The sequence below is a fragment of the Medicago truncatula genome, chromosome 8 (genome assembly GCF_003473485.1).
Source record: "Medicago truncatula cultivar Jemalong A17 chromosome 8, MtrunA17r5.0-ANR, whole genome shotgun sequence".
In the NCBI taxonomy this organism is placed as follows: domain Eukaryota; kingdom Viridiplantae; phylum Streptophyta; class Magnoliopsida; order Fabales; family Fabaceae; genus Medicago; species Medicago truncatula.
The window spans coordinates 46,895,285-46,910,315 of NC_053049.1; the positions used below are offsets into that span (position 1 = coordinate 46,895,285).

The 15,031-nt window shown below is 32.6% G+C and overlaps 2 protein-coding genes across 3 annotated transcripts; one reads left to right on the forward strand and one right to left on the reverse strand.

Moving 5' to 3' along the window:
- Positions 1 to 490: 490 nt before the first annotated feature.
- On the forward strand, positions 491 to 4,695 carry LOC11426490 (protein NDL1). 2 transcript variants are annotated; one of them, XM_003630597.4, is made up of 11 exons: positions 491 to 848; positions 1,901 to 2,000; positions 2,399 to 2,496; positions 2,600 to 2,688; positions 2,827 to 2,887; positions 2,985 to 3,071; positions 3,154 to 3,231; positions 3,318 to 3,374; positions 3,515 to 3,570; positions 3,658 to 3,793; positions 4,116 to 4,695. In XM_003630597.4, the coding sequence occupies exons 1-11, from the start codon at positions 789 to 791 to the stop codon at positions 4,335 to 4,337; spliced, it is 1,044 nt and encodes a 347-aa protein (XP_003630645.1). In that variant the 5' UTR covers positions 491 to 788; the 3' UTR covers positions 4,338 to 4,695. The 2 variants fall into 2 exon arrangements, with proteins under 2 accessions (XP_003630645.1, XP_024627411.1); XM_024771643.2 differs by lacking the exon at positions 491 to 848 and adding an exon at positions 1,679 to 1,818 and having other exon boundaries at positions 4,116 to 4,337.
- A 1,755-nt stretch (positions 4,696 to 6,450) lies between these two features.
- Positions 6,451 to 13,747, reverse strand: LOC25502255 (xaa-Pro dipeptidase). Its single transcript, XM_013591835.3, has 15 exons — positions 13,514 to 13,747; positions 13,383 to 13,443; positions 13,164 to 13,259; positions 12,760 to 12,909; positions 11,688 to 11,819; positions 10,426 to 10,553; positions 9,915 to 9,957; positions 9,437 to 9,520; positions 9,110 to 9,151; positions 8,784 to 8,854; positions 8,109 to 8,162; positions 7,892 to 7,997; positions 7,659 to 7,727; positions 7,094 to 7,237; positions 6,451 to 6,784 (listed from the first exon to the last, which is right to left on the reverse strand). Exons 1-15 carry the CDS (start codon positions 13,693 to 13,695, stop codon positions 6,680 to 6,682), a joined length of 1,467 nt encoding a protein of 488 aa, XP_013447289.1. The 5' UTR covers positions 13,696 to 13,747; the 3' UTR covers positions 6,451 to 6,679.
- Between the last annotated feature and the right edge of the window lie 1,284 nt (positions 13,748 to 15,031).

Consider the following 15,031-nt stretch of genomic DNA (forward strand, 5'->3'; position numbering starts at 1 on the left):
TAGATATATTCCTTAAAATAAATATTAATACTCAAAAAGTGATTGATTAACCGGTTTAACCGTTTCGATCCGGCCCAATTTTCCAGAAACATCTTACTCCCTCCGGTCTCGAATGTAAGAAACAAAACAAAAAAATTGTTGGTCTTAAATGTAAGCAAAAGTATACAAAAGTCATCCTATTAAATGTTACTATTACAATTTTAACCTCATTTACTTTATCCAATTTGTTTCACATTCCCATGTTTAACGCATTCCAAAGATTTTTCATTGGTGAAGTTCAAAAGTCATGTTTCCAAGACAAGGGCATAACAGGAAAAATGATATTTTTTACAATGACTCAATCCACTTTTTTAATATGTGTGATTTTTTTTTTGTTTCTTACATTCAAGATCGGAGGGAGTATAGATTTAGAGAAAAATGATGTCGTTTACAAACTAAATAAAAGGATCGAGGTGGCACGTAAAAATTCAGTTGATACGTACGTTGTCGGTGGTTGTTAACCGTAGGTTAAAAAAAACGAAGTTTCAAAAAATTACGACGAAGGAGAGAGAAAGAAAGAATCGAATTGTGACATTGGCTTCGTATATAAGCCATTAAAACCATACAAGAAGAAGAGAAGAGAAGAGAAAAGAGGTTTATATTTTTCTTCAAGAACCTGACACATAAACAACAACAATAACAACACACACGCACGCACATAAAAGAAGAGAGAGAAAAAATTTCGGTGGGTGGAGCCTTCTTTCTTTGAAGTTCTTCAGAAAGGGGCTTCATCATCAAGAGCTACATCCATGGCAGAATCAAATGATTCCGTTTCAATTGATATGGAAAAGATCTTTCTTGGTGGAAAGGTATAATTTTGTTAATGGGTTTGGGTTTTTGTTTTTGAAGATTAATGGGTTTGGTTATTTTTTAAGAATAATGGTTTTTTTTTGGGTTTAAAGGTTGAAATTTTATATTTTTTTGAAGGGGGTTTATGTTTCTTTTTTCTTCTTTCAATTAGGTTTTTTAAGTGATTAATGGGTTGGATTTTTCTTGTTTTTATTGTCATATTTGTGTTAAGAAGATGTGTTTTTTTGTGTGCTGCATTTTATGTTTTTTGGATTATCTTATTTATGAATGTGGTGTTATCAATTGTTTAAAGTCAATGGGTTAGTTAGAGAATAGAAGAGTACAAGAAACGTTTTTTACTTGGCTGTGTTGATTCTTGTGAAAAATTAATGAGGTTAATTAACCTTTTTCTGTAATCCTTGTTGTTTTCTTTCTTTGAATGTTTTTGTCTTATTTTCTCATGTTATGAATTTGGGGATATAGTGGATCTTCTTGATCCTTATTTGTCACATATTTCTGCATTTGTGAATTTTACATTCGGTAGTTCTTTTTCTCATAGAAATTGTCAGATTTGGATTTGGTCTTTTTGCTTTTGTTCTTTGTGGTATCTGATACAATTTGAGCGATGTAGTAAGTTTTATTTGTTTTTCTTTTACTTTTTGTTTATTTGGGGTGATGTATGTAAATACTTTTGTTGGTTTCATTGAATGAGTTCAAATTCATTCTTTTCCTTTAAAAAGCCTAAGATACTGTCCTCTTTGTAGCTGTCTTCAACTTGTCTTCAATTATTAGAATCTGGAATAACTTGTTTCACTGTATTGTTTGATAGTGATACATTAATGTGCTTTTGCTTGTTAGTTTGGGTTGTCCAATAAAAGGGCAAGGGCACATTTAGAAAACAAATAGCTTGGAAAAGTTCCACTTAGGAATTTTAACCTTATCCAAATGGAGTACATTCATAATGAAGAATATTCTTTGCTTTTGATGAAGGTTTTTTTTCAGTGCCTTTTATTTTGTGTAGTTTTTCCGTGCTTATGCTATGTCGATTATAATTATGGTTTTACCATTTCAGGAGCACCATATTCAAACTGGCTGTGGTTCTGTATCTGTCATAGTCTACGGGGATCAGGACAAACCAGCTCTGATCACTTATCCTGATTTAGCGCTAAATTGTAAGTTCATTATGACCCTGTTTGGAAAAATAGCTTAACTAAGCACTTATGTACGATCTATTTATAATATAAGTACTTATGTACAAGCTATTTTTATAACAAAAGATTTAAATGAAATTAAACTGTTTTCATACAAGCTATAAGCTATTTTCATAAGTTATCCTGAAGAGCTTAATAAAATCAGCCGTAAACAACTTATGGACTTGTTAAAAGCTGTTTCCATAAGCTCTACCAAATTCTCACAATAGTAAGCTCAGATGGGTCAATGAATTCATATTTTCATATACTTATTCTTGCCGAAAATGTCAACATTTCGATTCTGGTTGTACATGTATACCTGTCCTTTTAATTTACTCTGGAAATATCAGTTAATAGTTTATTTGCGTGGATTATGGCAGATATGTCATGTTTCCAAGGATTATTTTTCTGTCCAGAGGCTGCTTCTTTGCTGCTTCATAACTTTTGCATATATCATATTAGTCCTCCTGGACACGAGGTTTGTAAGTCAACTGATCTGAATGTATTGGTTATTGTATTTAGAACCGAATACTATTATTTACGTAGTTTCTCCTCTGGAACTTCAACAAGAGTTCTTGCAGTTAGGAGCTGCTGCGATTTGTTCTGATAATCCTGCCCCATCCGCTGAAGACTTGGCAGATCAAATAGTGGAGGTTCTCAACTATTTTAGGTAATTAATTGTAATATAATTATTTTGCTTATAATTTTGAGAGCAGATTATAAAAAATGCTATATTTATTAATGGCATGAATTATAAGATTATAAAAAATGCTATATTTATTAACGGCATGAATTATATCATGTCCAGGCTTGGTGCCGTGATGTGTATGGGAGTAACGGCTGGTGCTTATATCCTTACTCTTTTTGCAGTATGTACCCTTTTAACTTTGATGGAAAGAAAATATTGGAAATAACTGCGTTAGTCAACTTTTTATTGATTTGTTCTTTTCTGGCATGTTTTTACAGATGAAATATAGGAATCGCGTTGTTGGATTAATACTTGTATCTCCCTTATGCAAAGCACCTTCTTGGACTGAATGGTTTTATAACAAGGTTCCTTTCAAATCCTTGCAGATTGTCCTTTTATGAATTCTTTGATATGATGACATGACCTGAAACGACTAATAATTTGTAGGTGATGTCAAATTTGTTACATTTCTACGGCATGTGTGGTTTGCTAAAGGAGTGTTTACTTCAGCGGTACTTCAGCAAGGTATTGTAACGTGACGTAAGGATCGTAGCTCCGTCGTATTCCCTCTTTTATTTCATAAGTTGAATTTCCTTGCTCAACTTTATCAGGAAGTTCGCGGTAATGTTGAAGTTCCAGAGTCAGAGATAGTTCAAGCTTGCCGAAAAGTTAGTGCTAAGCTAGTTTAATTTTTTTCCCCTGTAGTACTCTATCACTTGAACATTATTTTTTGTTTCTCTTTCATCCTTCCCTTGTTTGGTGTTCTCACATTGCTTTGTATTGTTTCTTTATTGTGTTTCCTTTTCAGCTGCTGGATGAGAGAAAGAAAACAAATGTCTTGCGGTTTCTTCAAGCAATTGATCAGTAAATCTTCTACATATTTTCTTGACCAAATTTTAATCAGTAAATCAAGTTAGCGCTAAGCTAATTTATTGTCTTGCTAACTTTCAGGAGGCCTGATATTACAGAAGGATTAGAAAAATTAAATTGCCGTACGCTTATTTTTGTTGGGGACAGTTCCCCATTCCATTCTGAGGCTATCCACATGACTTCGAAACTTGATAGGAGATATAGTGCCTTGGTTGAGGTATGTAGCATGAGTTTATGTGTTTAAGAATGCAGAATATATGTATCTACGAAACACGAAAGCATGTCTAGAAAACTTGTGAGGTTCAATTAAATAGTTGCATTGCCCACAGTTTTCTATCTCTAAATCAATGATATCAATTGGTTACAACTAATTCTATTATTGTGTGATTTGAGCCGTCCGATCTCAAATTAGCGGCAGAGATTGATTATTGTGGTAATGAATGTTTATCTCATAGCAGAAAATTCGGATCCACGTGATTTCTATAGTTAGTTGACCGGACGATGATGAACATATAATAACTGGGTAATGTTGTTTGCAGGTCCAGGCTTGTGGATCAATGGTGACAGAGGAACAACCGCATGCGATGCTGATACCCATGGAGTATTTTCTGATGGGGTATGGGTTGTATAGGCCATGCAAGTTCAGTCACAGCCCAAGGAGCCCACTTAGCCCATCTTGCATCTCCCCAGAGCTTCTTTCTCCGGAAAGCATGGGGTTGAAGCTAAAGCCCATAAAGACGCGTGTTTCGCTGGAAGTTTGATATCTTATCAGAAGAGAAAATACGTTTGAATTTTGTAATTGAAACCACTTTTTTATTTTTTTCTTCAAATTTTTTAATTGTTTTTAAGACAGATAGAGAAAGAAAAGAGGTATGGTAGAGTTTGGAGGGGGTGTAGATAAAAGGGGAATGTGAAAGAGAATACGTGAGATATATATTAATAATCTAGGGAGGAGTTGAGTTGAGTTGAGCTGAGTTGCTTTGATTCATTTTTAGTGCGGTCTTGAATAAAGGAATCATTGAGCTGTATTTATCTGTAAGTCCAATTGGACTCTAGCTATATTCATAATATTTATGGTGACCAGCAATCATTGACCACTTAATAAGAATTCTTTTTAGATGCGCATGTTTCCCCCCATAACTTATGGGAATCTATTTACTTATAACATGTGGATGTTGCTTCTATCTAAAATGATTTATTTGGTTTGGTTTAATCCAGCAGGATCATGCATTTTACACTTCAGTTACTACTGCTGATTGAAGCAACTCAGATTTGATTTGATGGGGAATCATACTCAACAGATTTAATATTTTCTTTTATGCCAACGTTTTAACACAAGTCTAGGCATAAAAATTGCCAAACTAACAATGAAAACTTTTTTTTTTTGACAAATCCCACACTAAATTTCTTGTTGATATTTCTCTAACCTACGCTACTATTTTCAGGGGAATTCCAAGTCACAATTGTGTTCATCTCACGCTCCAAAATCTTCACCCTTGAACCCTTGGTCTTAATTCTTATCACCAAAATGGTACTAGGTAGTGTTGTACCGAGTTATTTTTCCTATCTTCAGATACACTTTCACTCACTAGTCTTATAAATCATTCCCGTTTAAACAATATAGTTAAGCTCTAATGTGTATAAATGAGATAAGTCCTGGACTATGCACAAATCTGTTTTCATAATTGGATCAATAAATCTTACCATTAGGTCAAATGTGATGACTTTTTTTAACACACTTATTGATGTAATAGTAGAAAACAAATTTGTGTATGTGTCCATTTAAACTAAACCTAGTTACAATCAATCAATTTTTCTTATTCAAAAAATCCACTTTTATTTTTTAAAATTATTATCAATGTCTACTTAAATGTATAATGCTTCAACCAAGTTATTGTCCTTAGGTCGTTAATGAGCTCCACCAAAATATGATTTAAAAGAACTCGAGTTTGATTTTTAAATGAAACAATTCTTGATCATACTTCACTTACCTCCCAATCAAATTACATATTATTATTATTATTATTATTATTATTATTAGGGGTCCTTCCCATAGACCAGAGGGTTCACACTAACAAGTGTAGTGCTTCGTAGCACACTACTTTCGTATGATTGTCGCTGTGCTGTACTAAAGACAGGATTGACAGGAGGCAATCAAACGTTACTTTTGCATGATTCCTATTCCGGTAAAGGGAAAAGTCCAAGCCATGAAAAACATTTGGACTCTGAGTCTGAGCATTTACAAAAGAATCTCTCATGCTCCACTAGATTAATTCGTTGGAGTTAGGGACAATGCAATGCAAAAGAGTAGTGATATTTGAACAAACATTTCATACAATTTTTAGTGACAATTTTTTTTTTTTCTTTTTTCGTTGGATAAAAACAATGGAGAGAGAAAAAGGAAGAAAGAGAATAAGAGGATAATGTGAGTATGAGAGAGAAAATTGTCAAAAAGTAGTTGTACAAATATCATTTTTCAATGCAAAATGGCCAAACATCTTTGAGAAATGATATTTGAACAATTATTTTTTACAACTTTGTGACAACTTTTTCTCTCATACTCACATTATTTTTTTACTTTCTCTCTATTGCTTTGGTTTTTGTGTCACTGCCTCATTTCCTTTGTAAAATTTTAGTTGTCACAAAAATTATCACATATATGGATGTTCAAATAACACAACTCAACATCTTTATATCCGCATCATCAATCTATAATGACGTATACATAGTACTCTCTCCGTACCACAGTCATTTGTTAAAAAAAAAAAAAACCTTGAAATGAATGACTATTTCAATTAGTAAAACTTGTGTCACTTCAAACTTAATATCTTTCACGTTTTATTTATAATAGTGGTAAATAAATCAAATACTTGATAAAAGTAATTTAATAAACATATTATTCTATCTTTTTCATTAATACATTTTACTTAATCGGAGTGAAATGATCAAATGAACCACTTGAATTTCTGTGTAATCACATCAAATTGTCCTTTTATTACATCAAGCATTTTTTATTGAAGCTACAAAGGAAACATTGAAAAGTGAGGGATACATGAGGATTTATTTTCTCACATAACTAAAAAAACATGAAAATGATAGCTGTTCACGTCTTCTTGACCGGCCATGGTCCCCCTGCCATCACTGCCTCAATCTCATGTATTTCCCTGGGACACTTGGTCATATTGTAGCAACCAGCGGCAGTAACAAGCTGAGTACATCATAAAGAAATAAGTAAATAAACAGAAAAACTCATACTACATAAAGGAACACAAGTAAACAAGTATGGTTATATGCAGAATAGCAAATTATAATTTATGTTGTTCAAAGAAAATACATATTAACATTTTAATACACTTTTTTCAACAAATTAATAGGGACTATAATATAATTTGTATGCTATGGCAAATGTTATATGACAGAAAAAACATTTAATTTCAACTTTAGTGACACAATGAGAAGATGGAAATGATAAACTACAAACTAGTTTATCCTCAATAAAGTTCATCAAGTGGAATACCACATCACTCTCAATCCGCACTCCACCAAAGCCAGTAAATCTGCTAATCACTTCCTGGTTAAAGAACTTGGAAATTTCTGGATTATTCATGGCTGGAAGTAATAAAGCATCGATAAAGTAGCATCCAGGCTCCACAGTGATAACCTAGACGCATAAAAACAAGTTACACTGTCATCAAGTTCATACATCTGCTTCCATATCACAAAAGAAAGTATTAACTAGTTGAGATTGAATGAAAGCCAAACTCAACAAAGGCAACAAAGGTTCAAAGATTATAATAGTCAATATGTTGATTTTAACTTTCAGTGATACCGTGCACAAAATATTGATAAATATCACTCCATAGAAGATTTCGTGTACAAAATTCTTTGCAATAGATGGTTCAATTTCAATATCAGGAAAAATTTATTAAACAAAATAAATCAAGTTTTACGTGCATCAAATTGTGCCATTTTTAACGTCGTATATACCACAGACCAAAATACAAACTAGCGAGAAGTTGACTTGCTTCATTCAAGTTACCACCTAGAAAATGTTTTTGTTAATGGAAAAAACTGTAACTAACCATTCCTTCCTGGAGCACTCGGGCCGTACGCAAGGCTTTTAATCCAGGTTCCTTTCTTCGTTCCAGGCCCTACAAACCGAACCAACATTTCCAAGACATCATATGAAAAAGAATTTGAACATTACAGAGTTTGGAAATGTATGGAGAAAATCCGCACTATCACCAGAAATTTTAATCTTAAACATACATGGAGGGAGTAGTTTAAAACATTTGCACCAAAAATTCACAAATACCTTTGGGTAGCCTCCAGGGTCATGTGTGTCTATACCAAGTAAATGCCCCAGACCATGCGGCATAAAAATAGGACCCAAGTTTGAAGTCACCATGTCATCAACATCACTACAAAACCAACAAACATGCAATTTACCAAAAGATCGTACAATTTCTATCAACAGGCAAGTTGGTCACCGGAAGTGATAAAATTAAATGAAAATATATAACTTAAGTTACCCCACAACAATGTGTCCCTTCTTTAGTGACTCCAGAATCACTTTATGTGATAGTCTGCAATGTTGGAGAGGAAATGAGTAGAAACAATGCCAAATATCTAGACACAAGAGTAAAGTAGAAGCTTCAACATTTTCTTTTGGCTAAATCTCAGTTTTGGTCCCCCTATTTTCGCTCGTTCACGGAATTGGTCCCCCATTTTCAAATCCAGTTTTTTGGTCCTCGCTGAGTTTTTTGGATCCAAAAGTGGTGATGTGGCAAGTTTTTTTTATTGATGTGGCACAAGTACAATATCAAAAATAACAAATGCACACATTTCCATGAAAGAATTATTCAACTGCAATATTAGTGACGTTATCGACTTTAAACATATCTAATGATATCTATTGATGGCTATATTTACTCTTAGGTTTCCCCCTTTCAAGGCAGTAAACTCTCAATCAAGCTGTGACAGCTAAACCAAGACTTGTGACTGGACAAGGCCAAATCACTAAGGCGACAATTCTGTAATTTTCTGGTCCAACTACTAAGTTATACAGTCAGGATTCAGAAAACTTCTCCAGAGTGAAGTACTGACGTAGTTAGAAATTATATTTGTTCCCCACTGTTATAATTTCAAACCAAGCATGAAAGATAACATTTTAGCAACCTAAAAGAAATAATGATACTCAATCATACATGTGCATATCAACCCAGCTTACTCCAGGTTTCATTGAAGAGATAACAGCGTCATGAGCATCCAGGACAGCCTGCAGAACATGGAAAGTAAAAAAATAAAGAAATACTATAAAAACAAGAAATTGAGCTATATGAAAGGTACATTAACTGGGCCATCCTAACAAGCAAATGAATTCTAAAATTGGTTGAGCCTCCGTAGGAAATTATTATCTGTGTTTGTGAGAATTTGCACTGCAGTTGTTTATACTGGTGCAGCTTACATATTAAGTACAGAGCTTACAAATTGTTTTCCTTTGACAGAAGAGGTGTTAATATAAAGCACTTACATTATATATAAGGGATTGGTCACTAGTAAACTTTCCATTTATCTGCACCAACAAAAATAAAGTTAAAGTCGAGCCTAAAAGATTACTCCAGTTAGAAGATAAAGTGACAAGCTGTATACTACTAATACCCCATGAGCGACGCACAACATATGGATAAGCACATAGGTAATAATTGTTAGAGTAATATGATAAATAAATGAACAAACAAAGGAACCATGTAGATGTCTGATGATTTGGTCACATAGCTCAAAAGGGTAACAGGTGCGCAACAGAAAAATTATGTATAAAGGCCAAAATTAATTTTTGAATGCAAATGGAAAGACTCACAGGGTAAGAACATGTTATGTCCGACCCATAGAAGTGGTGTTCAGCTCCCATATCAAGCAATGCCATGTCTCCATCTTCCAACGTCTACAAAAGAAAGAAGTTTTAAAATTGTATATATCTCTAAAGGCAGATAAACACTGATCATCCAATTTAGACTACAAGTTCATCTTTTTTGTCTCTTTCTAAAGGTAATAAAGTCCTATTTCAACACTGAATAAGTCGATTGGCCATATCCAAAGTCACCAAATAACATAGTTTTTTTTTCCTTCCTGTTTTCAAGAGTTGCTAAATTTTTTATTTTTTTTCCTTTCCATATTCCTAAACATATTTTCTTCCCGCTGATGAAAAAATTACTAAGGACTAGGCATGGGATTGGATTCCGCAACATTATGATAGCCAATCAACCATATGTCATTGGTTTCAATTCAATGACAATGACCTTCAAATTCAGAGGGTGAAAAAAAACTTTGTTTCATACCTTGTCATTAGGAGCTCCTGCATGCCCGTAGTGTAGAACGGCACTGCATTAATACATGTGTGTTAGCCAGTCCATTTTGAGATGGAGATTGCATCCATTTAAAATTAAAAGACTATAAAACCTTTTACATCATATAGCGGTTGTATAAAATTCCAAACAGCACTCTGGGGTGAAGGTTGCTACTATTTAAAAAGAAAGATACTAACTAACTAACTAACTATATATATATATATATATATATATATATATATCAAGTGGTGGCAGAACAAATTTACCTTTAATCATTTTAACAATGTTAATTATAAGTTGCTAGCTAGTGCCAAAAACAAGTCTGAATGGGAAGAAAAGTATCAGTTTTTTTAGCTATTCATTTTTTTAGCATAAATAGAGCCAAGAAGCCATACTCAATTCATACAAAAGGCCATTGAGCAAAGTTTTATTTGACCATAAGTATCTAAAAATCACAATAACTGAAAAATACGGTGACATTGTTAGGAATGAAAATGTATACCTATTATCACCAGTAGCACAAATACATGTATAGGAGCAATGCCGACATCCACCATACATGTAGGTGTGGTGAAGAAAAATGCTCTCAAGCTGATACTCCTTCATGCCCACTTTAGCTTTTCTCATAACCTGTTTCATTGCAGCGTATAATATTTTGTCACTATCATGAAAGCATTTTCACAAAACTTATGGATAAGGTCATTCACAGTTTCACACTTCGTCATTGATATCATAGATCTTTCTAAATTACCAACAGACAGTGTACTTGTGATAACTCCGCCATCCTCGGATGTTTTAACTTGACTAATTAAATCCTAAAAAATTCTGTGGAAAATGGAAGGTAACAAACTAAAGGAAAATCATACTTATTTTGGTCTAATCCCTCTTCCCCTAAATATAAGACCATCCAAATGTATAAGGCCCTCTCCAAATATCAAGGTGCATTAATTAACTTCTCACAAAAATACCCCTATTTAAATGAAGAGAATTAAAAGATCAATCATTTCTCTCTCTTAGTAATAGATACAAAAAAAAAATAAAAACAATTTTTTTATTAAAAATAGACAAACATTTTTTATTGACAAAGTATAAAAAATGATGGAAACATATTTCTCGCAGATGCATAAAAACATGAGACATATATTTATCACTAATAAACATAAAAATATAGAATACATGTTTGTCATTGCGGCATAAGAAAACACGGACAAATTTGAAAAAAAAAACTAAATAAATAATTTTCTTTGATAAATAAAAAGACAAAAAATAATATATTTCCGGAAATTAAAAAACAGTAGCTTATCGCCCATGCATTGCACCGGTTAACACACTAGCTATTGACAAATTTAACTTAATTATTGTACTTTTAACAAGGGGATCTTATATATAGGGTCGGGGATGATATTTATCACAAGAACCATTAAAAACGAATACTATTCCATATCCCTACCAGAACTCATTTTGTCTATTATGTTTTATATTTTTACATCTATGCATGTTTAACAATTTTCCATAGTCTCATTATCAGAGGAAAATTAAACTATTTTGCTTAGTTTTATACATCAGCCTCATATTATAAAGATAAACCAACATGATTAGAGATAATAAAAATTAAACTATCAGTACTGCAAGATCAAAATACATAAAGTTGATTTCCTTTAGTACCATTCCGGCATCCCCTAAATACCTCCAAAGAACATTTCACATAAATGTTGGTAAAGAAAAAGAAACACTCAACTCTGGCATGTTAACAGGACTAGTTACCTCAATATGAGCTTCAGAGCTTATATCATTGGCAAATTGAATAAGATCAATTTCCAGCTCTGACTTGATGACACGACATTCAGTCAATATAGGATGCAAAGTCGTCAGATCCTTATGAAACTTGTCGATGCCCTATTAAATTATTCAAATTCAAATCATAATCATACACCACTAATTTCCTAAGAAAGATGCTAGTAAGTAATCCCATTTTATCACAAATAAGTAACAAAATAGGATTAGCATTGCTGAGATATACAATAACAGTTTTGGGTCAAAATCGTGGAAAATAGTTGTTTGTTCAAACCTCTGTTGTCAAAGCGGAAAAGCGGCGTGGCGCGGCCACCCCAAAAATTGACGTGGCGCGGTATGCGGGCGCGTAGCGGCCGCTATTTCATGACGCGGACACAAACTAAAAATTATGTTATTAATAAGGACTAATAAAATATGGAAAAAATATATTTAGTATTAGTATAAATGAAAAATTAAAGATCATTAATTGTTTTTAGTATTAAATACTATTATACTTAAATACTTTTAATGTTAAAATACCTTAAATAATATACTTAAATATCATAATGCTATAAAAAATACTAAAATGCCTTAAACAATGTACTTAAGAAACAAATCATTGTATATATTTATTAATTTAAAAACTATATGTCATGCTATATTTTTCTGATAAAGACAAAAATAATATATCATGCCATAATTTAAAACAATATACTGTACTATGTTTTTAACAAATCGGTAGCGCTCTGACGCGGTAGGCTGTTTTTGGCCGCGCCGCGATCGCGCCGGGAGCGGCCGCTATTAACAACAGAGGTTCAAACTCCGCTACGCTACAGTACTATAGCGTAATAGTGCTACCATAGTCACTATTTAACAACAATTTGTACTAAATTGCGTATAGGGAAAATAGCGGTTTGTTAAAAAACCACTGTGCTATAGTACTGTTATAGTTGATATTTGATAACATTGCCCGAAGTAATACACAAATGATAATTCACAATGGTAACCTAATGCTTTGATGAATAGAAAAATAGTAATTATAGAAATGATAAGAATTAAGAACCTTAAACTCTGCAGGCTTAGCGAAATTATTGCTATCTGTGTTAAGGCCGTGCAAAAGAAAGAGTAGGGGTTTCCCTGAACCCTGGTAATTTTGTTGCAAAACAGTTGCAATCTCATCCGTAAAACAGGCAGTGGTAACCATGTAGTGTTCCTGCAAAAAAGTGGATGCATTTGCATACATGTGAATGCACCATTAAACATACAATATATAGCACCAACACTTCACATTGAACACTCAACCAGACAGGCATGTATCAGTATCCGACACCGGCACATATGCATACATTCAAATTCAAATCATTTCATTTTCTCAAATTATTACCGATGTGAGTCGAGCCAAGTATACTAAATTCATGAATCATGATATGTGAATGCATTAAAAAGAATGATCATTGAGTGAATTACCTTAAAATGGGAAAGTGATTTGATTTTTCCCATCCAAACAGCATACTCATCAGGCAACCTAGGAGCAAATAGAATAGAATCCCCACTTCCAACATCCTTAACAAACAACAAAAACAATAACACATAAATAAATCGATTAACCTAATTACAACAAGTTAAGATGATTGTATTAATTAATATACAACATAAAATTGAAAGTATAAGAATAAGATTACGAACAATAGCTCCATAAAAACCAGGTTCTTGAACTCCAAACAAATAAGCGAAGTAACTCTCTTGCCTGCAATTAGCGTTGGTATTAATAAAATTGAAAAAAGAAAAATTATTGATGATTGAGATTTGAAGGGTACCTGAAGAGTTCGAGGTGATCGGTGTCGTAACGAGTTTGTTCATCGCCACCTTGAAGGAGGACGAAGCCGTGAAGAGGAAGAGAAGATTGGGAGAGATGTTGGCGAATGGATTTGAGAAGCTTGTCACGATTTTTGATATGAACTTCAAAATTCACTTTGGGAGGTGATAGTGATGAAGCCATTGCGATTGCTTCAACTCATAACTCAAAGCACTTGATCTGTATTTATTTATTTGTCCTGTAAATAAATAAAGGTTAAATTAAATATAAATGAAGTACCATTTTTTGTTTACTTAACAACTCTTAATCACGAGTTGCATGCATAGTTTAGCAACATAAAAATGATATTATACCACTATTTTTTAATAATTTTAATGACAATTTTCTCTCTTATATTCACATGTTTTTAATTTTCTTTTATATTATTTTGATTTTTGTGTTAATATATCGTTTTTTTTGTAAAATTATGGTTGTTAAATAAATTTTACATATATAGTTGTTCAAATAACACAACTATTAATAATATTGACATTACTCATGATTTTTATTTTTATTTGAAAAAAATACTATTTATCACGAGAGATTTATTTCACTAGTATCATGAATGCCAATGAAAATACTTTGCAATTTTGATGCATTTAGGGTACATGCTCTGGTAACACCTCAAACATTCAATAGGATCATGCTCTGGTAATGTGCCCGACTTCAAATACATTGTCTTACAACTTCTTAGTGTGTAATCTAGCTCATGCTCTAGGATCTGGAAAGAAATTAATGACTATTAGTTTCATACCGAGTTTTTAGTAAAGAATCATGATGTACGACATATGATAATGCTTACAAAGGATTTTTGGGTGTGGCATGCAGAACAGTTTCATAACTATCCGAACTTTGTCTTTGTTGTGTAATAGGGACCGAAGAGATTGTGTCGAGAGAGTTGATATAATGACGTTCCTCAAGAAAAAGAACATTAGATTTGATTCCTTAAGTCATTTTATTTGAGGGATAATTCAACCTTGATGAAAAAATATATTATATATCTCTTCTTTTTTTTTTTTTTGAAAGAATATTATATATCTCATTGTAGACTTGAGTTTTAGTGTTATTAGAGACCCTAAATATTTTAAGTAGCGGAGATACCTCAAATAATCTTGTTGAATAAGAGAGAAAAGAATGATATATGTTAAAATACTTTGTAACTAAATAGCACTACGAAATGTCTATTATATAGAAGTTAAGGAGTTTAGAGACGAGACAATAATATATTTACAAAATGAATATTCTACATACATAATCTTCTATCATACAACGTAAATATAATTATTTACTATTTTTTAAATATCAATAAATATCAACAAATCTAATTATTGCGGGTGAGAAAAAAATAAGGTTCGTTTTAAAATTCACTTTATGTTGGGTTGGCTTAAGTGTAGGTTGCATAGTCTTTAGTATTTGCATATTAAAATAAGTATTATTATTTTGACATACTCCTTACTGTCTTTATTATAAGAAATTATTT